The following is a 26,929-nucleotide window of genomic DNA, read 5'->3' on the forward strand; positions in this document are numbered from 1 at the left end:
AGAACTATTTCAAATTTGCACATATTATTTGGAAATTAATAAAATGAAGAAATATCAATGAATTGCATCAGATTTTTGATGTCATCACAGTTACGTCATTTTGTGCACTGTTTTCATGAAATAGAGAAAACTGCAGTTTTCCATCGTTATTTCCATTTGTGGAAACATTATCCACAGCCAAGAATCAACAAAGTAATTTGAGAAGTTTTATTTTAATTATTGACATTCTCACCAAATATAAAGTTGTTTCTTGGGAGCACACATACTTCTCCAATCAAAGGTATACTTAAAAATTGATGTAAATCAAGGAAAATCAAGAAATTTTGCAATATGTACCAATTTTGTCATGGCATGTTGCCATGTTAACTCGTTGAATGTGATTTTATTTTAATTTTCTGAACACCTTGTATCTTAGTGAAGTCGGGACAAATTTTTCAAATATGTATGGTAACTTTTCAATTTGCTCTATGATTCTGACGTAATAAGGACCTTATTGCCCATTCTCCATTCTGATATTGGATTGATGAGAAAGTTTATGTATTTGTATTCCACCTTTTTTGTAGTTATGCATGCCAAATATTGATATTCATCAGTTTATATTTACCAAAGTTTTCTCCCTTGCAAATTGAGAAATGACAATTTGACATTGCTATTGTTCACCAATTTTGCAGTTTTCTTTTAATTGCAACAAAACTTAATTACTTTCCACTACCAGGCTATGCTTGTTTGTATATATATATAACATCATAATAGGTTCCCTTTGGATTCAGTTTTCTGAATTTGTATCATTATACAATATATATAATTGTATTGAATGGTCAGTATGGATAGGTTCCCTTTGGATTGAGTTTTCTGAATTTGTATCATTATACAATATATATAATTGTATTGAATGGTCAGTATGGATAGGTTCCCTTTGGATTGAGTTTTCTGAATTTGTATCATTATACAATATATATAATTGTATTGTTAGGTCAGTATGGATAGGTTCCCTTTGGATTGAGTTTTCCGAATTTGTATCATTATACAATATATATAATTGTATTGTTAGGTCAGTATGGATAGGTTCCCTTTGGATTGAGTTTTCTGAATTTGTATCATTATACAATATATATAATTGTATTGAATGGTCAGTATGGATAGGTTCCCTTTGGATTGAGTTTTCTGAATATGTATCATTATACAATATATATAATTGTATTGTTAGGTCAATATGGATAGGTTCCCTTTGGATTCAGTTTTCTGAATTTGTATCATTATACAATATATATAATTGTATTGAATGGTCAGTATGGATAGGTTCCCTTTGGATTGAGTTTTCTGAATTTGTATCATTATACAATATATATAATTGTATTGTTAGGTCAGTATGGATAGGTTCCCTTTGGATTGAGTTTTCTGAATTTGTATCATTATACAATATATATAATTGTATTGTTAGGTCAATATGGATAAATGACTGAGTAGTAAATTTGAGTTGTTACCAAATCATTAGCAGTGGAGAACTTGTCATGATGATTCACTTTATATCAGCACCAGTGATTTCTATGGGAATTATATTTATATGTAGTTTGTTAGGAGATACTAAAGAAGTGGTTGAATTTTTTTTTTTTACACATGGTCATTTGTCGCACTTTCAGATACAAATTAACTTTGTTTTATATTTGTTTTTCAGAAAAATAAATCAATTCCATTGATATCATCGCCAACGTCAACAAACTCCACATCATCTAATACATCCAGTAACCATGGTAACAATAACAAAGTAGTGACCACGCCTTCAAAATTGTTTACAGGGTAAATAGTATAAAAAATTTGATCTAGCAGAGAGTTCCAAGAATACACACATTATGCATGTTATGAAAGAAGAGAAAACTATTGACTCTACAGTCAAAAGTTATTTACAAATGAAAAATATTATCAAATATAAGAAGACAATTACATTGTCAGTGTTATTTACATAGTGGAAAATGGAAGCAAAGGAAAAAAAATGGTTCAATAAATGTAAATATTTTATATCACTATAAAGTTTCATTTCAACCAGGAATTCTGAAATTGGTAGTACAAATATATTAAAAAAATTAATACAAAACTGATTGTTAAGACTTGAGTATTGTATCGTAGGTGTGTGTATATTATATGTTTCATAAAATGTTTGCATTTGTGTGTGTATTAAGTGATATGTTTTATTTTGATCAGGATTTCTCTAAATGACAGTACAAACAGCAATCATCGCCAAGTTACTCCACCACCTTTAATAACAAACTCAACGACGATACAGCCAAGTATGACAGGTAAATCAGCCAAACTTGGTTTAACTTAGTCCTCCTCTTTCACTTAAACCCCTAGGAGTTGTATAATTAGTCACTTCAGTCCATACCTACACTCCTCTCTCACTTAAACCCCTAGGAGTTGTATAATTAGTCACTTCAGTCCATACCTACACTCCTCTCTCACTTAAACCCCTAGGAGTTGTATAATGTCTAGATTATTCACAACAAGAATAAGGTGTGTCAGGTATGAGGAAGTAAATCGTACATTTAAAGTTATGGTATAAATATAAGTTCAACTGAGCCATCCCTGTGCACATGTACAAAAGTTGTTTCAGCTTTCAACTTTAAAATCCCTTGCAGTGTAGGGGTGAATAAGTGGTGCATCAGAAAATGTATGCCTCCTGTGGTTATGAATTATGTTTAAATTGAATAATCAATGACAATTTACTGGTATATAACAGCACGGCCCTTTGTTATTTACTGTTCAGAAAAGTGTGAGTGCAACCTGAGTTTCAAGAGTTCATTACTCATTTACATTCTTCCAGTTCAGTGACTTGAATTCCTGAATGAGGATATTTATTTATTTATTAATGGATTACTCAGGGTTTGGCTTTGTAATTGTGCTCAGAAATGGGAGACAGTGGCCTCTTGTTAAATCTTAAGAAAAACTGTAAGAAATTTTACAAAGAAATTTCATTGAATTCTTTTGTTTGGGAATGTCTTCATTCTTTCAAAACATAAATAAATCCACCTTGTATGTTTTTATATAAAATCTTTCTTTTAACTACACTTGTATGTTTTAGGTCTTTCTTTTCCACGACTTTCTTCTGTGTGGCAGCGTAACTCAGCTGTCATCAAGCTTTTGCCTTTTCATGACCTAAATTATAAATCTGGTAAGACAGCAATATTTCTTACCCATTTTTCTTATGCTGCTATTAAATGGTCATTGGGTACTAAGAGCAATGTATCTCAGTTGTTAAATGTGTTGTACTATAGAAAATACTAAGTAGATCATTTCTTTTTTCATTATTTTTTATAACTTTAAATAACTTGAAATAATTTCGAACCAGCATATTTTTTAATGAAATGAGCTTAATCTGTAACCTCCCTGGTAATTTGGTTAATTTAATATTTAAGATGAATTTCTTGTTTTCAATCATTCTTTTATTCCCCTTCATACTTTCTTTACAGTTAATTTGGTGTTAACAAGCTTTTCATAAATGGCATAGTAAATTAAGATGGTTTTTAAATGGGAATTCTGTCAGTTATCAAGCATCTTTTTTCTTTTAAAGTAACAACAAAATAACTATCATGACTATATGAAAAGAAATTTCATTTTGAATTAGTATTCATTAGATTTTACATGTGGATAGATATAATGTTTGTTATTGTCTGTCCACCTCTTCAGACAACTTTGTTTCTTGGCAGGTAAAGAATGACATTTTCCAGTCAGTTATAGTTACATTGACATTAAGGCAGTTCTCATACAAGCCGGTCAAAGTTTTTCATCATTGAAAATGAAATATGTTCTGGAGTAGAAACCACATATATATATTATGTTTTGGTCTTAAGTTCAAAACATGTAATAGAATAGTTACTTCTGAAATTTTGTAATATGAGAATTCTTCAAAATCAGTGAATGGTTTGTTTTATCCAATTACTAAAATCTCAGAATGTGAGACATATGGATTCTAATCTGGCGGCAGCTAAATTATTTGTATAAAGCTGTATTTTTCATACCTTGTAAATAGATGCCATATGTTACAAAGATTCAGTCTGTCATATGTCCATTGTATTTGAATTCATTTTCATGGTTCAGTAACTGTTTCAAAAATTGTATAGTTAGTCATGTGACTTTCTCACTTATTATGCCCCCACCGTAGCGAAGGGGGCATTAAGTTTTACCCTTGTCCGTATGTACTTCCCGAAATTGGTTTCAGTTCTTTAACTTAAGTTTGCCTCAACCAAATGTTATGAAACTTATACACAATGCTTATTATCACAAAACACAGATCAAGTTTGAATTTTGGTGGTGTCACTTATATATACTGTTTTAGAGTTATGCTCCTTTACATATGGAAACATTGCTGAATTTTAAGTTTCCGTTCACTAACTTAAGTTTGCCTCAACCAAATGTTATGAAACTTATACACAATGCTTATTACCACAAAACAAATCAGGTTTGAATTTTGGTGGTGTCACTTTTACCATTCTAGAGTTATGCCACTTTACAAATGGAAAAATTGCTGAATTTTTCTTTTCCATTCTCTAAAGTTTGCCTCAACAAAATGTTATGAATCTTATACACAATGCTTATTACCACAATAAATGGACCAGTTTTGAATTTTGGTGGCGTCACTTTTACCTTTCTAGAGTTATGCCCTTTACAAATGGAAAAATAGCTGAATTTTTTGTTTCCGTTCTCTAACTTAAGTTTGCATCAACCAAATGTTATGAAACTTATACACAATACTTATTACCACAAAACTCAGATCAAGTACGAATTTGGTTAGCGTCACTTTTGCCGTTCATGAGTAATTTCCCTTTATAACGTTGTATGCAAGCAAGGGCTTCATCTGTGTGTTATGAGTGATAGGATAATTCTATTTGATATATGCCTACATGTCTGAATGTATCTTTATAATTTAGTTTTATTCTTGTAAACCATATTATCCTTAAGTGTAGCCAGGGGTTTAATTATCCGTGGATTTTAGACTTCAAATAGATTAAGTGTTTTGTGGTTGTCTGCATGTTCTGTTGGTAATGGATATAATCAGAGAAAACTTTATTTTGCTTTTTTTGGGCAAAAGGGCTTGTATGAAAATTATAACATTTTTACTAATTAAATTATGAAGCTTTTGGGATTTTTTGTAAGCTTATGTGCAGGGAAGTAAAATTTAAAAGGACCAGGCTATAACAAATGTTTTTCTTTGGTATATTAGGTATGCTGTTTTTTAATACTTTTCATATTGGAATAAGTAATTAAAGGACAGATAATAGGAAATAAGAATTCTTAAGTGTCCCCCATGCGACATGTTTCAGATGACATAAAAACACTGGGTGTCTGTCCGTCCGTGCATCATGAAGTGCTCTCACGTGTACAATCCTTGTGTGATTTTTATCAACCTTATATCAGAGATGTATATCCGTAATGTCTTGGAATTAAAAAATCAGTGCCAATCAACTATTTTTAAAAGAGTTATGCCCCTTGGTAATATTTATTAAATGGGAAATTACATTGTAAGTGCTTTCTAGCATACATTTCTTGAAGATCTCTATGAAATGTTTTAAAGAACAAAAATTATTTTTTTAGTTATTGACCTGCTATGGATAGATAAAGTATGTGCAATGTGGGGGACATTGGAACTCTGTTTCTTTTATTATACCCCACGCAACGAGTTGCGGAGGGTACAATGTTTTTGACCCGTCCGTCTGTCTGTCCGTCCGTCTGTCCGTCCGTCATTCCGTCAGTCCTGTTTCTTGTCATCGCAACTCCTCTCAAACCACACAATAGAATTTCACTGACCCTTTTTATACGCCCGTTTACGGGACGTATTATGGTATACCGTTGTCCGTCTGTCCGTCCGTCCGTCTGTCCGTCCGTCGTCAACATGTCGGACATTAACTCATAAACGCTTCAACCAATTTGCATAAATCTTTGGTGAATTGTTTATATCTATTGACGTGAGCTCCCTTTCGTTTTTTATAAATTTTGAATTTTACGTTTCTGAGTTATGGGGTTTTATTCATTAAAAAAAGGGGGATTTTCCAGTTTTCAGACAATAACTCAAGAATGCTTTCACCAACTTGCAAGAAATTGTGGTGAATTGTTTATATCTATTGACATGAGCTCCCTTTTGATTTTTATAAATTTTAGATTTTACGTTTCCGAGTTACAGGGTTTTATTCATAAAAAAAGGGGGATTTTCCAGTTTTCTGACAAAAACTCAAAAATGCTTTCAGCAGTTCTTATGAAACTATGGTGAATTGTTTATATCAATTTAAGTAAGCTCCCTTTAGAATTTTATAGATTTTACATTTTACATTTCTGAGTTATGGGGTTTTATTCATTAAAAAAGGGGTGATTTTCCAGTTTTCGGACAATAACTCAAAAATGCTGTCAGCAATTCTCATGAAACTTTGGTGAATTGTTTATATCTATTGATGTAAGCTCCCTTTTGATTTTCATAAATTTCTAATATGACATTGAGAATTAATTGAACTTTATTTGTTTATAGTCTGACAACAGATTTACTAAGTATTGCGCAACAGCACAGTGTATTGCACAACAGCAAGAAATCTTTAATTGAATGTAAATTCAATTCATATAAACAATTTCAAGTTCTTTTGACTACATTCATTCAGAAACCTGTAATATGTCAAATATTTAATTACAATCCAAATTCAGACCTGTATCAAGCTTGAATATTGTGTCCATTTTTGCCCCAACTGTTCAGGGTTGGACCTCTGCGGGCGTATCCAGCTGCGCTCAGCGAAGCAGTTTATTAGATAATAAAGACATACTATGTAGTTGTGCATATCGACAGGAAATTACGATTCAATTCTTTTTCTAGGAGTTACGCCCCTTTGAACTTATTTACTTTAATGTACTACTGCAACAGTTTGTCATCGCAACTCCTCTCAATCCACACAACAGAATTTCATGAAACTGTGTAGATAATAAGGACATACTATGTAGATGTGCATATTGACAGGAAATTATGTGGGGACGTGGGGTATGTGAGCGCGCTCACTAAGGTTCTTTCATTTTTTATGGCTTTTTCGAAAGATTATTTAAATACAGTTTTGTATGATAACATTTCATTTTATATTTATTAAAATCTTTATTTAATGATCAAAATCTACAATGTTATGTAGTCATACTTTGAATGAGAAATACACAGGAACTTGACCTTGTTTCGTCACCTTATTCCCATCAAGCCGTAAGAATGGAGGAGTATGTACATAGATATTTATAGGCATACTATTCAAAGGTGTTTTAAAAAGAATAAATTATCATCTTCATGTGTATAAGAAAAGAATTATCTCTTTTGGAAAATAGAGCTGATAACCTTATAGCTGTTTTTTTTACCAATTAACTATTTTCAGGACATTACATTATTATTTAATTAATACAGCATTGCTGATGATTATATCAAAGGTGATTATCATGAAATTTTCTTCACATAATTTTTGGTTTTTGTAAAAAGAACTGTTTAACTGAAATACTTTTCTTTTCTTTTACAGAAATAAAGAACTTACAAAACTCGTTAGAGCATTCAGGAATGTTGTCGACAAACTCATCCTTATTAACGAACTCTGTCTCATTGAACTCTACAATACCAAGAGCATCGTCGCCGTCTTTGCTTATCAATAATATTTCTTCTGTTTCACCAAGTGTTTCATTTATTGGATCAAGTAGTGCTAGTACTTTTGTAACCTCCAATACTAATGGTAGTAGTGTTAAACCGGAGGTCAAAATGGTCATGAATGGACCTTTAAATGCTGGTGGACCATTATTGAAACCTCAGAGTGTAAGTGTATGATGTTGATGTTGAAGGGCAGTATTATGTAAGGCTTGGTATCAGTGTATGATGTTGACATTGAAGGGCAGTATTATGTAAGGCTTGGTATCAGTGTATGATGTTGACATGGAAGGGCAGTATTATGTAAGGCTTGGTATCAGTGTATGATGTTGACATGGAAGGGCAGTATTATGTAAGGCTTGGTATCAGTGTATGATGTTGATGTTGAAGGGCAGTATTATGTAAGGCTTGGTATCAGTGTATGATGTTGACATGGAAGGGCAGTATTATGTAAGGCTTGGTATCAGTGTATGATGTTGATGTTGAAGGGCAGTATTATGTAAGGCTTGGTATCAGTGTATGATGTTGACATTGAAGGGCAGTATTATGTAAGGCTTGGTATCAGTGTATGATGTTGACATGGAAGGGCAGTATTATGTAAGGCTTGGTATCAGTGTATGATGTTGACATGGAAGGGCAGTATTATGTAAGGCTTGGTATCAGTGTATGATGTTGACATGGAAGGGCAGTATTATTTAAGGCTTGGTATCAGTGTATGATGTTGACATGGAAGGGCAGTATTATGTAAGGCTTGGTATCAGTGTATGATGTTGACATGGAAGGGCAGTATTATTTAAGGCTTGGTATCAGTGTATGATGTTGACATGGAAGGGCAGTATTATTTAAGGCTTGGTATCAGTGTATGATGTTGACATGGAAGGGCAGTATTATGTAAGGCTTGGTATCAGTGTATGATGTTGACATGGAAGGGCAGTATTATTTAAGGCTTGGTATCAGTGTATGATGTTGACATGGAAGGGCAGTATTATGTAAGGCTTGGTATCAGTGTATGATGTTGACATGGAAGGGCAGTATTATGTAAGGCTTGGTATCAGTGTATGATGTTGACATGGAAGGGCAGTATTATGTAAGGCTTGGTATCAGTGTATGATGTTGACATGGAAGGGCAGTATTATTTAAGGCTTGGTATCAGTGTATGATGTTGACATGGAAGGGCAGTATTATGTAAGGCTTGGTATCAGTGTATGATGTTGATGTTGAAGGGCAGTATTATGTAAGGCTTGGTATCAGTGTATGATGTTGACATGGAAGGGCAGTATTATGTAAGGCTTGGTATCAGTGTATGATGTTGACATGGAAGGGCAGTATTATGTAAGGCTTGGTATCAGTGTATGATGTTGACATGGAAGGGCAGTATTATGTAAGGCTTGGTATCAGTGTATGATGTTGACATGGAAGGGCAGTATTATTTAAGGCTTGGTAATAGCCAGAATCTAGTTTTTCTAGTAAAATAAACAATAGGTTAATTAAAACTGGATAGGTTCACATCCTGATACAGCATGGCTTAATTCTGTAAAACTTGAAAGTCCTTGATCTAGGTTTAAAAATATAGGAGTGCTTATCAAACTGATTTTCAGTTTGACCTTTTAGAATAATGCAGAAAAGGTCAGATAAACCTTCAATTTTCATCAGATATTTTGTTTAAAGAAAAAACACCGGAATGGTTCAAATCGAATTGTTGACATTTTTTTTACTCATATCTAGCTTATAAAGGAAGAGTCCTAGATTTATTAGTATTTACTAAAATTTCAAGGAAAACTGCTAATTTATAATTTGGATTAATATTTTATTAAGCATTTATACTCGTAGAGACAGTCAGTTTGTATGAATTTGCTAAAATTCACAATAAAATATAAAAAAAAACTGACTGATGATTAACAATGAATTCTGGCTAATGACTGTTAATTAGTTTATTTGATAAGGACATCAAGAAGATATATAGGTACAAATGTATGTGTATAAATGAATATGTTTTTTTACAAAATGACATATTTATAGATGTGCCTTAGTGTGTGTTACTCATTTATTGTATATTATACATTAGGTTATAAAGTAAAGATCTCATCGTTTATATATGTTTACCGTATTAAAATGCAGGGGAAAAAAGACGATTACCAAACCCATCTCCCTTTTAAGCTCACCTGGCTTGAAATGTTTGTTGAATTTCTTCATGTATTTCTATAGCAATGTGTGCCTATCGTGTTGGTACCACACTATGTTCAATGTTGTTGTCTACTTCTCCTGTTAGCACTCAAACGACCAGGTTTTTTGTTCTTGCCAATCAATCAACATGGCTAAGAATAGACCATATGGTTAATGCATTTGATGTTTTAATAACTTTAAAACCTTAATAGATTGAAAAAATCTGACAAGAGATCAAAATGGCAAGATGTACCTCCTTCACGTTTCTATTTAAATTATCAGACAAATCCGTAGCATTATTATCTTCCTACAGCTAATTACAACAACACTATATTGTGACCTTCCCTACAGCTAATTACAACAACACTATATTGTGACCTTCCCTACAGCTGACAATCTATAGCTGGTATACAGCAGCAAAATGTTATTCTAAAAGTGTCTGGGCCCACAATACTTAATGGTTTATTTTAACCTGTAGCTGACTTTTAAAAGGGATCTCTCACTAGCACTATATTTTGACATTAGCAGTGTACAAAAGCAGTAATATTTGACCATTTTATAGCTGATAACAGCAATATGGTCCTGACAATAGCACTAAATTTTGATCTGTGTTACAGCTGAAATGTAGCCAGAATAAATGTTTGACAATACATATTTCTTTTGACCTTTGTTACAAAAGACATGTCAGCATTATGGTTTTGACCATCACACTATATATTGATCTCTATTGTGGTTTTAACCACATTTCTTGTAGGTTTCTGACTATGGCATTATATTTTGACCTTTCTTTGTTACAGCTAACGTGGTATAAAGCAGCAAGAGAGTCATTGGTAATATATTTGACAATATTTAGGGGAAAAGGGACTTGTGCTTAATGCTTATTAACCAACTTTTTAACCTAGAATTTGAACAGAAATGTTCGAATCCTATTCAAAACTCATTGCTTCATCCTTTGTAAAAATGTCCCAGCTTTGACTCAGAATATAAAACCCGACAGATATATTTGGATTCTTTGCAAAGAAGACACATTGCTTTATTTTCTTGTAAAAATGCTTTTTGCCCAGAAGAAAAAGACTTGTGTGGCAAATTTTAAGGATTCCATCCAAAACATCTTATTGTTCTCTGCTGCTCACGCCACAGTGGTTATAGTAATAGTCCTGATCTGTCGGTCGGAAACACAACAATACTCAGAATCTATTAGAAAGAAATCCTGCATACCTGGTAGTTATCTTTGTTGTCATATTGTTTTGACCATACCATCAGTTATATTATGACAATCTTAACAAAGACTTTGACCATGTTTTGGACTATATTAACACATAAAATTCTCATACTTGATAGAACTGTTAGCCATCTTATTTAATTGACCATATTGTACCATTATATTAATGGATCATTTTTATAGTTGTGAAACTTTTGACTATTTTTTATACCCCTGATCAGAAGAATAGATTTGTTATCAACTGTAATTAAGAGCTCACTAGATTTGTTATCGACTAAATAAGTATTATCGACTGTAATTAAGAGCTCACTAGATTTGTTATCGACTAAATAAGTGTTATCGACTGTAATTAAGAGCTCACTAGATTTGTTATCGACTAATTAAGAGCTCACTAAGATTTGTTATCGACTGTAATTAAGAGCTCACTAAGATTTGTTATTGACTGTAATTAAGAGCTCACTAAGATTTGTTATCGACTGTAATTAAGAGCTCACTAGATTTGTTATCGACTGTAATTAAGAGCTCACTAAGATTTGTTATCGACTGTAATTAAGAGCTCACTAAGATTTGTTATCGACTGTAATTAAGAGCTCACTAAGATTTGTTATCGACCGTTATTAAGAGCTGACTAAGATTTGTTATCGACTGTAATGTATTTTTAAATTCATTGTTCATCAACTTCCTGTTTAACAAATTTTGAAAGCTTGAGAATTAATAGTGAGCTCACTATTTTACTTGTTGGACCATCCAAATAGAACGACGTCTTGTTAACCCAACTGCTCAGGCTTCTTTTGACAGAAAGTTCCCAAACTTGGTATAATTGTTTGCCATCATGAGTTATTGAACATAGATTATTTTATGATTTTTTTTAACTTTTCAATCACAAAGACACCTTGTGAACTCTTCTGGGACAGTTTGACAGAAAGCTCTTATACTTGCAGTATTGTTTGTTCTCGTGTATTTTTGACCATATTGGACTGATATTGATTCTATCATTTTTGGCCAGGGAAAAGTTGGTACCAGTTTTGTAAAATTAACTCCTAAAGTTTCCAACCCCAATCCTGAAACTTCACAAAAAGATTGCTCACCTGTTGTGCACCTGCTGTTACGGAATTTGTTTCACAAATATATTCCCATTTTTCCAGACTTTTTCATTAAAATTTACAGAAGACAGTACCAAGTTTGTGTAAACAAACCTCCTACAGTTTTCAAATCAAATCCTTGAAACTTCACAACAGGTAGATTTCACATATATTGAAGTTGTGCAATTGCTATCATTGAATTGATTAAAGAATTTATTGTAATTTTTCTGCTCTTGGGAACTTAATTTTTCAGTTAAATTTTCGCATGATGGTACCAATTTTTGTTTTCAACCGAGATCTATAGTTCTTTACAGAAATGATAATTGATTCAAATTGTTTATGTAAATGCTTTCTTTTTCAGAGCTCACAGTCTAATTTCAGGGTAAACTATATTCATGTAAATCCTTTCTTTTTCAGAGTTCAGGGTCCAGTTCAGACTATTTATTACTGTAATTATAATTTTAATTTTAATATAAACTATATTCATCTAAAGTCTCTTTTTTCAGAGTTGTTCAGAGTCCAGTTCAGAATCCATGTCATCTTTAAAGTCCATAGCACAGCAAGCAGTAGTCAATGCGGGTTTAGAAAATCAGATTCCTCCTCCATCGTCAACGGAAACGGTGTCTATATCAACAGAATCAAGGGGTATAATTACGAATTACAATTTTATATCATAACATAAACAAACAAAAGTATTGTATGATACAATAACCTAGTTATTTTTTTGGGGTACAGATTTCATGAAATCCAATCAAAACCATTATGTTACTGGTTTGACTGCTTCGTTGGTCTTGTGATAGCTTGTTTTCCTCGAGTATGGGAGGTTGTGAGTTCAAATCCTAGCCAGGTCAAACAAAGACTTGAAAATCGGTATTTGATGCTTCTCTGCTGAACCTGTGAATTGTATTAACATCATAGTGCAGTGCGGTAAACATTCTTTTGATCTTATCCAGCCCATGTAATGCAATTGTAATGCAAATTCAGTTTTGCAAAGTGTTTGAATCTATCTGCTATAAAAAAAAATAAGTTCCAATACAAATGCACAATTATGAACAAAGGAAAATAAATGATTCAAAATATGTAATTTGCCCAAATGTCTTCCGTTGCTATTTATAAAAAAAACAATTAAATGTATAATTTTTAGTTCAACCTTCAGTGTTTACAAGCACTTTGATCATATAGTTTCTCAAAAAATGAATGCTTCAACAGTTTGGATTTTTTCTGTTTTGAAAAAATCAGATCTGTAATTTTTGTATTCAATTTCCTTTAGCGTCTTTTACTGGAAGTAATTTTACCACAATTTTGGAATAAGTTAGAGATATCGTTTGAATGGATATTATGTTGCAAAGGTTTTAATCATATTTAGTGTTGATTAATCCAATCCTAATAGTAAGGAACAAAGAAACTGAAATGATAACATAATACTATAAAACATACACACATAGTCACCTGTCAACTCTTGCTTATCGTAATACTATAATACATACACACAGTCACCTGTCAACTCCTGCTTATCGTAATACTATAATACATACACACAGTCACCTGTCAACTCCTGCTTATCGTAATACTATAATACATACACACAGTCACCTGTCAACTCCTGCTTATCGTAATATGATAATACATACACACAGTCACCTGTCAACTCCTGCTTATCGTAATACTATAATACATGCTCACAGTCACCTGTCAACTCCTGCTTATCGTAATACTATAATACATACACACAGTCACCAGTCAACTCCTGCTTATCGTAATACTATAATACATACACACAGTCACCAGTCAACTCCTGCTTATCGTAATACTATAATACATACACACAGTCACCTGTCAACTCCTGCTTATCGTAATATGATAATACATACACACAGTCACCTGTCAACTCCTGCTTATCGTAATACTATAATACATGCTCACAGTCACCTGTCAACTCCTGCTTAACATAATACTATAATACATACACACAGTCACCTGTCATCTCCTGCTTATCATAATACTATAATACATACACACAGTCACCTGTCATCTCCTGCTTATCATAATACTATAATACATGCACACAGTCACCTGTCATCTCCTGCTTATCATAATACTATAAAACATGCACACAGTCACCTGTCAACTCCTGCTTAACATAATACTATAATACATACAGACTCAGTCACCTGTCATCTCCTGCTTATCATAATACTATAATATGTGCACACAGTCACCTGTCATCTCCTGCTTATCATAATACTATAATACATACACACACAGTCACCTGTCATCTCCTGCTTATCATAATACTATAATACATACACACACAGTCACCTGTCATCTCCTGCTTATCATAATACTATAATACATACACACAGTCACCTGTCATCTCCTGCTTAACATAATACTATAATGCATGCACACAGTCACCTGTCATCTCCTGCTTATCATAATACTATAATACATACACACAGTCACCTGTCATCTCCTGCTTATCATAATACTATAATACATGCACACAGTCACCTGTCAACTCCTGCTTAACATAATACTATAATACGTGCTCACAGTCACCTGTCATCTCCTGCTTATCATAATACTATAATACATACACATACAGTCACCTGTCATCTCCTGCTTATCATAATACTATAATACATACACATACAGTCACCTGTCATCTCCTGCTTATCATAATACTATAATACATACACACAGTCACCTGTCATCTCCTGCTTATCATAATACTATAATGCATGCACACAGTCACCTGTCATCTCCTGCTTATCATAATACATACACATACAGTCACCTGTCATCTCCTGCTTATCATAATACTATAATACATACACACAGTCACCTGTCATCTCCTGCTTATCATAATACTATAATGCATGCACACAGTCACCTGTCATCTCCTGCTTATCATAATACTATAATACATACACACAGTCACCTGTCATCTCCTGCTTAACATAATACTATAATACGTGCACACAGTCACCTGTCAACTCCTGCTTAACATAATACTATAATACATGCTCACAGTCACCTGTCATCTCCTGCTTATCATAATACTATAATGCATGCACACAGTCACCTGTCATCTCCTGCTTATCATAATACTATAATGCATGCACACAGTCACCTGTCATCTCCTGCTTAACATAATACTATAATACAAACACACAGTCACCTGTCAACTCCTGCTTATCATAATACTATAATACATACACACAGTCACCTGTCATCTCCTGCTTATCATAATACTATAATACAAACACACAGTCACCTGTCAACTCCTGCTTATCATAATACTATAATACATACACACAGTCACCTGTCATCTCCTGCTTAACATAATACTATAATACAAACACACAGTCACCTGTCATCTCCTGCTTAACATAATACTATAATGCATGCACACAGTCACCTGTCATCTCCTGCTTATCATAATACTATAATGCATGCACACAGTCACCTGTCATCTCCTGCTTAACATAATACTATAATACAAACACACAGTCACCTGTCAACTCCTGCTTATCATAATACTATAATACATACACACAGTCACCTGTCATCTCCTGCTTAACATAATACTATTATACACACACACAGTCACCTGTCATCTCCTGCTTATCATTATACTATAATACATACACACAGTCACCTGTCATCTTCTGCTTATCATAATACTATAATACATGCACACAGTCACCTGTCATCTCCTGCTTAACATAATACTATAATACATGCACACAGTCACCTGTCATCTCCTGCTTAACATAATACTATAATACGTGCACACAGTCACCTGTCAACTCCTGCTTAACATAATACTATAATACGTGCACACAGTCACCTGTCATCTCCTGCTTATCATAATACTATAATACATGCACACAGTCACCTGTCATCTCCTGCTTATCATAATACTATAATACATGCACACAGTCACCTGTCATCTCCTGCTTAACATAATACTATAATACACATACACACAGTCACCTGTCATCTCCTGCTTATCATAATACTATAATACATACACACAGTCACCTGTCATCTCCTGCTTATCATAATACTATAATACATACACATAGTCATCTGTCAACTCCTGCTTATCATAATACTATAATACATACACACACAGTCACCTGTCAACTCCTGCTTATCATAATACTATAATACGTACACACAGTCACCTGTCATCTCCTGCTTATCATAATACTATAATACATACACACACAGTCACCTGTCATCTTCTGCTTAACATAATACTATAATACATACACACAGTCACCTGTCAACTCCTGCTTATCATAATACTATAATACATACACACAGTCACCTGTCATCTCCTGCTTATCATAATACTATAATACATACACAGTCACCTGTCATCTCCTGCTTAACATGATCAATTTGTGAATCTTTAATTGTTATTAAACTTTGACAGCAGCTTATCTTCTAAATCAAGAAATACATTTGAAGAAAAAGTTTCAATAAGAAATTCTATATTTTACTAATAAATTGACTTACTTTTTACAGTATACATTACACTTTTAAACTGACAACTGCAATTGCTGGCGAGACACAGGGTTCGGCAAAACCTTTTACTAATTTTTATTTTGAAAATGTGTATCATAAATATTCTTTATTTTCCAGTGCTGTTTAACAATTCAGTGATAACATCAATAGCACCTCAAGTTCCTCCACCGACTTCACCGTCACCGACTGACCAGCCGACACAGACAACCACAATACGATTGAATCCTCTCCTAGGTGTTGCCCCTTTAGGGCCTGTACCATTAAGTCGAGAACATTTTTATCAGTTAACAATGTTAGAGGCTGCATATCATCACCTGCCCCATCCGTCTGACTCTGAAAGAATTAGGTAAGTCAACAGGTTTTTCTGTAACAATGTTAGAGGCTGCATATCATCTGCCCCATCCGTCTGACTGAAAGAATCAGGTTAGTCAACAGTTTCTACTGTAACAATGTTAGAGGCTGCATATCATCTGCCTCATCCGTCTGACTGAAAGAATCAGGTTAGTCAACAGTTTCTACTGTAACAATGTTAGAGGCTGCATATCATCTGCCCCATCCGTCTGACTGAAAGAATTAGGTAAGTCAACCGGTTTTACTGTAACAATGTTAGAGGCTGCATATCATCATCTGTCCCATACATCGGACTGAAAGAATTAGCTAAGTCAACAGGTTCTACTGTAACAATGTTGAATGCTGCATATCATCATCTGCCCCATCCGTCTGACTGAAAGAATTAGGTAAGTCAACCGGTTTTACTGTAACAATGTTAGAGGCTGCATATCATCATCTGCCCCATCTGTCTGACTAAAAGAATCGGGTAAGTCAACAGGTTCTACTGTAACAATGTTAGAGGCTGCATATCATCATCTGCCCCATCCGTCTGACTGAAAGATCAGGTAAGTCAACAGGTTTTGTTAAGAGGCTGCGTATCATCATCTGCCCCATTCATCTGATTCTGGAAAATTCAGTTAAGTCAAGTCAATATATTTTACTTAAAACATATTTATGAAGGCATCCTATTCTGAGAGTGCTCGGTTATCTGACAGCCTTTTTGGGGATTTTTGTTGGACATCAGAGTGCATTCTATATTGAAAACAGACCAAAACTTTGGGCATCAAGATTCTTTTAGAAATCCCAAAAGCTCCATTACTAAGCAGACACAAGTCTTACACCATTCTGTTCCTTGGTCATTTTTCTCCACAAATACTTAACTTTTATTACACTTGCTTCTACCTCATGTAACAAATAAAAGCTGAACTTGCTTCTACCTCATGTAACAAATAAAAGCTGAATTGCCCTCAATCTGCAATATATGTGCATATGACAGTTTGAAGGAAGAAGTAAATCTTGGCAATATTTATATAATAATCACTTGGGTCATATGCATAAATTTTCTCCCAAAATTCTATGAGCACGGAATGAAATAATACAGTCGATTGATAACTTGTTGAAAGTGAAAGCAAGTAGTTAATAAAAAACGAAGAATAGAGAAAAATAAAGGAATTTGTTTTTTCAGAGGTGATCTGATAGGAAGTTATTTCCTGTTTGGTGATTCTTTATATCATACCCTGTACCCACTGTGATCTGATAGGAAGTTATTTCCTGTTTGATGATTCTTTATATCATACCCTGTACCCACTGTGATCTGATAGAAAGTTATTTCCTGTTTGATGACCCTGTACCCACTGTGATCTGATAGGAAGTTATTTCCTGTTTGATGACCCTGTACCCACTAAGCATGGAATTGTCATCAGTGTTTAATAAAGAGAGAGTTTTACTTTGCATGACATTGTGTTTTCTGTTTCATTAGTTCTGAAATACCTTGTAGTTTGATCCCAGTGAAGAAATATTTTGGTTATTCAAAGACCAGCTTTGTTGGTAAGGAATATAAGATAGTGTAGGCTGACTTGTCAGAGTATTATCTGTTGATAGTGTAAGCTGATTTGTCAGAGTATTATCTGTTGGTTCCTTGTCAATTTTGACCTAGCTATTTTACGTTTATGTATATGAGACTTCCAACCTTTTCATGTAGACTTATTGTTTATTTTTCAGACATTATCTTCCTCGTCATCCGTTCCCTACGCCGACATATTACCCACAACTTCCACCTCCTCATGCAGACTCAGTGGACTACTTCTTTCAACGATTATCGACAGAAACATTATTTTTTATTTTCTATTATATGGAGGTGAGTCAAGGTGTAATAAATATAAAAATTAAGTTTAGATAGATGCATTAAGTTTTCCGAAGAAATCAGAAAGAAAAATTGAACTGTCAACAAAAGTTTTCTCACAAATACTGTTTTCCAGTTTAACCCTTTTTAGCCAATGCAGTGGTGATAAAACTTACTTTGTTGATGGTATCATGTGAGAGGTGATCCTAGTTTGATGATTTTTTGACGATTTATGAATATTCTATATAAATCAGAATGTCTTGAAAAATTTGTTTGGTTTACAGCAATGCCATCATGACTTTTACGAAAAAAAAAGTGAACTACCAGTAACCAACTTCTAAAAAGTTCCATTTATAATGTTAGAATCTAAAGACAGCAAATTCATAGAACTTACTTCTGTGTACATTTCTTTGGAGTTGTTAATCAATAATGGAAAAATATTCCATGTATTATTGTATGTGCACATTTAATACTTCTTTCTTAATTTTCATATGGTCTTAAGAGTACAAATATGCTGTCTGCTTTGATGCATACATGACTGTTATAACCCACAAATATATGCAGCATATATCTCAACTATTAAACAATGTTTGTCATTTTGGGGCCTTTTATAATATGCTTGCTTTGCGGTATGGGTTTTGTTCATTGTTGAAGACTGGTGACTTATAGTTAAAACTTCTGTCATTTGTTCTCTGGTGGATAGTTGTCTCATTGGCAATATTCTTATGTTTATATTGGTTATCTCCCTTGGAACAAATCATGGTTGTTTTCATGTTGACATTCAACTTATTTTTTTAAAACATGTAACATATATGTTGAAGATGCTTAAGTACTGTTTCTTTGGGGGGTTGTTTTCAGATTCATAAATTCAAAAGGAGATATATTAACCCCAAATTCTTTTAATACTTTAAAATGTTTTTTGATAAAAAAAACAAAACTTCTACAACAAGATTTTGAATTGAATTGGCCTTTTGTATCTGAACCCATCTAAAAGACGGATTAAAATTTATTAAATTAATGTTTCTTCAGTTAATCAAATATTAAATTCCCATTTGTTTATATTCTGAGTGTTCAGTTACTTTTGTCCTTGTGTTTTATTTTTCTTACAAGTGATATAACACTGCTAGCAAATTTCTAAAAGGTAGAGAAGAAAATATTTTAATTTATTGGCAATTAGTACATTTTCCCATTGATTTTACTACCTAATACTTTCCTATATCATGGACAGGACCTGATACTGTAAATTTAGAAACTGTTACTTGCATTTATTATTGCGATTTTTGGAGAACGGAGAAAAATGAGATATTAATTATTGCGATACATGTATTAGATATCAGAATATGAGTTCTTATTACTGTGATACTTAACCAGTCAGATTATTTGCATTAAAAAAAACTTCACAATAATTTCTGAATTTACAGTACTTGAAATATTAGGCAGTGTTGTCACGTAACCATGCAGCAATGTCTCTCGCTTATGTCCATCAGCGTCAATTTATCAATAAAAATGCATGCAACTTCATTCATACAACCAAACAACTATCACAATATTTTACGCATAGAAATAGATTTACTAACTGTTTCGTTTTAATCAATATTTTTAACCAAAAAACATATTGTTAAGACAAAATTGCCAATAAACAGAATAATGGCATTCTATTTTTTTATACTGACTTCATCATCTCAAATGGCAAAATCCATAATGTAATGAGCCATAAAAACTTAACTGCTTGATTAATACTACAACAATAAACTAAAAACAAATATGGCAGACGATATATAACTTTAACCCTTTCGCTGATGAGTCCCGGTTTACCGTGATTCACGCTTCAGACAGCTGACGATGAGTCCCGTTTTACCGGGATCGGAATACCTCTTTTATATTTCCCGCTCAAAACAGTGCAAACACAAGTTATCTTTCTTTGTTGAATACCCTGATGAAAGTGTAAACATGGCGCTTCCGTTTGTTGAAAACCGTGTCAAAATCAGAGGAAATTTACGAGAATTTAAAAAGAGGGAACTTTTTTTTGAAAGAATATGGAAGAATTGAAGCCAAACTAGTATACTTTTTTGACATAAAATGTCGTTTTATGTACAAAACACTTGGAATGGACATCGTTCAGTGTAAGGAATTTGTACAGCCTCATTAAATATTTCAAAATTATGCTGTTTTGGGTTAAAAAATTACGATTTTGGGTAAAAAAGTAGAATTTTGAGAATTTCACCTAGATAATGCCGAAAATTTGAAAATTTGAATATTTTATGAAGAAAAATTATCAAAACATGAACAAAACTGTGAACATGGTATTAGTGAATGAAATAAAGACACAAATAACTACAGACAAGTTTTTATTGACATTTATTATGAAGATCTCCCACTTGAGTAATAGTAGCCAGGGAAGTCATCGTCTCAGATTAGCCTCTGTCTGGGCAGCTATCGGTGAAAGGGTTAATGATTTTTTGTTCAGATTAATGTTTACGATAAAAAAATTTTTTGATAAGTATGGATGCTTTACAAATTATCATTGATTTCGAAAGAAATTTTCTGAATATGTTTGCATGAACACCAAATTTGATACAACTAGCTTTGCTTACAGAGATTTGTTAAAATGTTTTAAAATTTTGTGTTAGGAAGGACTCAAATGTTTAACATTATTGTATATATTTGTAGGGTACAAAAGCTCAATATCTGGCAGCAAAAGCTTTGAAAAAACAGTCATGGAGATTTCATACCAAATATATGATGTGGTTTCAACGGCACGAAGAACCAAAGACTATCACTGAAGATTTTGAACAGGTAAAATGTTTATTCATTATTCTGGTCTAAAAATTGAATGTAACATACAATTAAATATATGAAAAATAAAACTATTGAAGACATAATTTTGGTACTCTTGCTTAGATCAAGCAATGAATTTACTATTTGATTTCTAATTATTATCCAACTAATACACTGAAGAAGATGTGGCCTTTGAACATAGAAAAATGTTTGAAAATAAAATTATCTGTTTCCTGCACTTTTGATCTATAATGTCTGAATGTATTGATTTGATTTTTATGCCCCACCTAGTATAGTATTAGGGGCATTATGTTTTTTGGTGTGTGCGTCCGTTCGTTCGTCTGTCTGGCCCGCTTCAGGTTAAAGTTTTTGGTCAAGGTAGTTATTGATGAAGTTGGAAGTCCAATCAACTTGAAACTTAGTACACATGTTCCCTATGATATGATCTTTCTAATTTTAATGCCAAATTAGAGTTTTGACCCCAATTTCACGGTCCACTGAACATAGAAAATGATAGTGCGAGTGAGGCATCCGTGTACTATGGACACATTCTTGTTAGGAAAATTCCAATCGGCAACAACTCCTTTTGAATAAAACATTCACCACACCTTACACTCAAACACTAGTGCCATATTGTAATACATATGCAATACCCTCATAATGCTTGTTGCAATATATTGTTGTCTTGTAAAGTAACACTATAACAGGGAGAAAAGACAATCTATTGAAATAGCGATAGCCCATAGTTTAAATTCTCATCAAATTGCAACTGACTGCTGCTTCTTTTGTCTGCATAATTAACATCTTTCCATACAAGCAAGTACTGTGAAAAGTTGACTAGAGCTGATGAGGTTGTCAGAAAATGTTTAACCGTCAATCCTCAAATTGATATAATCAGTCAGAATTCAACAAAAAATTGTACGGATCTTTGATGCAAACCACTTACAATTACTCCTTGATGGGTGAATAGGTTGAAGACCAAATCCTTGCCCCTAATCAACATACTGTGGCAGTAAAAATTCTTTGCCCATCTCAGTCAACTCATATTTCAGTACCTACTGTGATTCATTGTTCTATTTGTTCTTAGTTTGTCTTGGACCTTTCACCAAACAACAGTTTATCAGCCATTTACACAAAATGGAACATAGTATCAAATTAAAAGAATAACATAAAACAATATTTTCACTTCTAAAATCTGCAGCTAAAATTGGCAAGATTTTGTATAATTCTTTCAATTTCTTTATAGCACAAAAGGAATTATGGGACACAAAAATGTACACATATATTAAAAACAAAGCAAGTCATGCATATTAATATCTCCAACAGTAGCCAATGTTCCTCTTTACACCTGTGTTAACATGATTGTTTCATTCTGCATTCAGTCTAGCTCTTGTAAACTATTTCTTAGTTTATAGAAATTCAAGTTTTGTAGCAAGTTTAAGGCTAAGTTCAGACAAGAGATTTATATTTTCAATAAAAAAATGTTGACTTTGTGATTTTTAAATTTGAATTCTTTTTCTTTTCAGGGCACATATATCTACTTTGACTATGAAAAATGGGCCCAGCGGAAAAAAGAAGGTTTCACCTTTGAGTACCGATATCTGGAAGATCGAGATTTAAATTAATGAGCTGATGTCCAAACAAACTATTGTTAACGTGGATCTGTTTTAAACTGCCATTTGAGTCTGATGAGCCACATTGTGTGCAGTAATGACTTGTTACTATGGTAACTTGTTACCCTGAATGGTAACCTGCTGCAGTCTTTGCAGGGACAATACTGCATTGCAGTCAAAATTATTGTGATATGGATGAATGGGAGAGCAGGGAAGTGGCCACATCTCTGATCTCACAAACATTGATGGATTATCTCCCCTTCTCATTTACATATGTAAAATTGACAACAATAATGCTATGAAGTTTGCAGGAGAGGTAATTCATTGATGTTTCTCATTTTCATGGTTGAATGGTCGTTATGAATGTCAAGTTTCATTTTCATGGTTCATTTTATATGCAAATGGTTGTTGAAAAAAATAGATGTTCAACCAAAGTTCTGCTCAACCGTGAAATGTCTGCTGAGTTTGTCTATGTGCTCTACTGAATGATAAGTCTCTACTAATCATATGAAAGACTAGTCCTTTAAAAGAAGCAGTAACCTAAAGATGTTGAATTTTTTCCCATTATTTGTATTTTATCGTAAATGACAATCTAAAATGAGATTCCAGTCTCATCTTTTTCTATTGAAATAAACGACAAAAAACCTAAATCAGAAAATTTTAGTTTCCAATTCGTACATGTAAATTTGTTAAGAAATTTGGAAATTTAAATCTTCTGACCTTACATTAAGTAGTAAAACCATGGACAAAATGTACTCTTCATTATATTATAATTATTTTATGCAATGTGCAATCAAAGCTATTACTTAAACACACATAAGTATAATGTATAATTTGCCACAGAATGTTTTCCAGTGGATATTTTTGGTCGAAACAATGAAATCCTGTTATAAGTGCTATAGTACAGATGAATGGTTGTATAATTCCTAGAAAATTTAACTAGTCTTTGAAAAAAATACAAGTGCTGCATAATTTTGTCATTTTTGCTAAATAAATTTTTTCTTAGGTCTATATTTTAATTTGGAAACATTTTAGAAAATTTTGTTTGTTGAAAGCATTCTGTATATACGTTATTACAGTTTTTGTGCAATGAATTGGTTTTTATTGTCTTAGTAGTCAAATTATAGTTTATACAAGTTATCAATTTTGTTTAAAAAGTAAAGATAAATGTTTGATTTTGCAATACCGATTATTATCTCAGTATTAACATGCTTTTACAGTCAATAGACTCCTTGTTATAACACAGCAAACTATGTAAGCTTTCTTCTTTATCTATATCATACTGTAACCATTACTATATCAAAATACATCTTGGCCAATATTAAATCGGGATCAAAAAATTCATTTAGAATGAAAATCTTTTTAAAAAATATTAGGAATTTCAAAAAATATTTTAATTCATTGTGTAGAAATGAATTTTGTCATTGGTCTTAATTTTGCTATTCTGACTCTAAAAAAAAACACTTGGGAGATGTAAAATTTGTTATTCTAAGATTTTAACTGTGCTAAAGTCTTTGTTTTCACACCGTTAGGTATCTTGAAATAATTGTTTTCACTTTGATTTTAATTCCTTTACCTCAGATACTTAAGAAATGTAACATAATTTATAGAAAGAATTTTACAGTATGTTTTGGAAATGAATCTGTTTGAATATGATATGTTGAGCTAAACTAAGGTTACAGTAACTTGAATATATAATGATATACTTTGAGCTAATGGTAATGTGACTGTTAACACTAACTCTAGTGACAGGTGTTTGTAGTATAGGCTAATCATTCACAATGACCACCGTTACTCATGGTTAGAATCATTGGCCTATATTGACCACCTGTGTCATATGGATAGTGTTGACAGACAGAATTGTTCCATGGATTCTAACAACACCATATTTCGTTTGACAGTGGAGCCTATTCTATAATTCTGATGCTAAGATGGGGAGATGATTTCTAATTCATTCATGTTATCTGATAGGCATTTATATAAAGGCTGTGTAGGACGCACAGGTATTGGTGTACACAAATTTTTTTATCAATAATTTTGTTTAATATATTTTTTTGAGGAAATTCTAAAGTTCTTTTGTCAAGTTTACAAATATTTTTCTTCAAGTTCTTTTTTGTTCAAAATAGGGGGTTAATTTTGTGAGCTGTGCTCAGGGTTTAATTTTTTGCAAACCACAGTCTAGTCATTTTGGCATTTTGTGATGAAGCAGGAAAGAAATTTGAGATTATCTCCCCTTGAAATAGTATGTAGCTTGTCAGCATTGAAATGGTTGACAAAAAAACAGAAAATACTTAACAGTGATCATGTGATAGTCAAATCATAAGGTGGGCCACTCAGTCAGTTTTATTTGTGTGGACTATTTTTGTACAGTATGTAAATTGATGCCTTGGTGCCTGTAGCCATGGTGGTCTCCAACCATAGATGTTGTGTGACTACTCACTCGGCTGAGGAGCATCAGGGTCAAGCAAAATAAAAAATGCTGGAAAAATTATAAAAAATAATAAAAATAGACAAAGAAATTTGTCCAATGAATAAAATAGAAGACTTTTTCTTTTTATCCAATAATAATTTGAGGTGAGCTAGATCTATCAGTTTAGTATTCTTTACAATTGTCATGGTGAGCTAGATCTATCAGTTAAGTATTCTTTACAATTGTCATGGTGAGCTAGATCTATCAGTTTAGTATTCTTTATAATTGTCATGGTGAGCTAGATCTATCAGTTAAGTATTCTTTACAATTGTCATGGTGAGCTAGATCTATCAGTTAAGTATTCTTTATAATTGTCATGGTGAGCTAGATCTATCAGTTAAGTATTCTTTACAATTGTCATGGTGAGCTAGATCTATCAGTTAAGTATTCTTTATAATTGTCATGGTGAGCTAGATCTATCAGTTTAGTATTCTTAACAATTGTCATGGTGAGCTAGATCTATCAGTTTAGTATTCTTAACAATTGTCATGGTGAGCTAAATCTATCAGTTTAGCTTTCTTTATAATTGTCATGGAACTACAATGTTACAGGAGTTGGACAACAAAGTAGAAAGTATATTTGGTTGGCATCTAATTTTACAGAGTGTTTCAGTTCTGTCAGCATTACAACATAGAATTACATAAGAATATCAGTGTATAACAGATCATACCAACCTCTATTAGCATTACAACATAGAATTACATAAGAATATCAGTGTATAACAGATCATACCAACCTCTGTTAGCATTACAACATAGAATTACATAAGAATATCAGTATATAACAGATCATTCCAACCTCTATTAGCATTACAACATAGAATTACATAAGAATATCAGTATATAACAGATCATACCAACCTCTATTAGCATTACAACATAGAATTGCATAAGAATGTCAGTGTATAACAGATCATATCAGTCTCTATTTGCATTACAACATAGAATTACATAAGAATATCAGTGTATAACAGATCATACCAACCTCTATTAGCATTACAACATAGAATTGCATAAGAATGTCAGTGTATAACAGATCATACCAACCTCTATTAGCATTACAACATAGAATTGCATAAGAATGTCAGTGTATAACAGATCATACCAACCTCTATTAGCATTACAACATAGAATTACATAAGAATATCAGTGTATAACAGATCATATCAACCTCTATTAGCATTACAACATAGAATTACATAAGAATATCAGTGTATAACAGATCATACCAACCTCTATTAGCATTATAGA

General features: G+C 32.7%; 1 protein-coding gene across 2 annotated transcripts in view; it reads left to right on the plus strand.

The window, feature by feature from the left end:
* The window catches only part of LOC127700001 (CCR4-NOT transcription complex subunit 3-like), a 43,011-nt gene extending 17,562 nt beyond the window's left edge, over positions 1 to 25,449 (plus strand). Inside the window, exons 11-19 of one of the 2 annotated variants that reach the window (XM_052203429.1) lie at positions 1,676 to 1,797; positions 2,200 to 2,294; positions 7,521 to 7,807; positions 10,600 to 10,632; positions 12,613 to 12,751; positions 16,763 to 16,991; positions 18,698 to 18,833; positions 21,489 to 21,614; positions 23,123 to 25,449. In XM_052203429.1, coding sequence (XP_052059389.1) covers positions 1,676 to 1,797; positions 2,200 to 2,294; positions 7,521 to 7,807; positions 10,600 to 10,632; positions 12,613 to 12,751; positions 16,763 to 16,991; positions 18,698 to 18,833; positions 21,489 to 21,614; positions 23,123 to 23,221 — 1,266 coding nt within the window. In that variant the 3' untranslated portion in view covers positions 23,222 to 25,449. The remainder of the gene's footprint in view (positions 1 to 1,675; positions 1,798 to 2,199; positions 2,295 to 7,520; positions 7,808 to 10,599; positions 10,633 to 12,612; positions 12,752 to 16,762; positions 16,992 to 18,697; positions 18,834 to 21,488; positions 21,615 to 23,122) is intronic. The other variant, XM_052203430.1, reaches the window with a different exon arrangement.
* The last annotated feature ends 1,480 nt before the right edge of the window (positions 25,450 to 26,929 follow it).

Source organism: Mytilus californianus, unplaced genomic scaffold (assembly GCF_021869535.1).
Source record: "Mytilus californianus isolate M0D057914Y unplaced genomic scaffold, xbMytCali1.0.p SCAF_46, whole genome shotgun sequence".
Taxonomy (NCBI): Eukaryota; Metazoa; Mollusca; class Bivalvia; order Mytilida; family Mytilidae; genus Mytilus; species Mytilus californianus.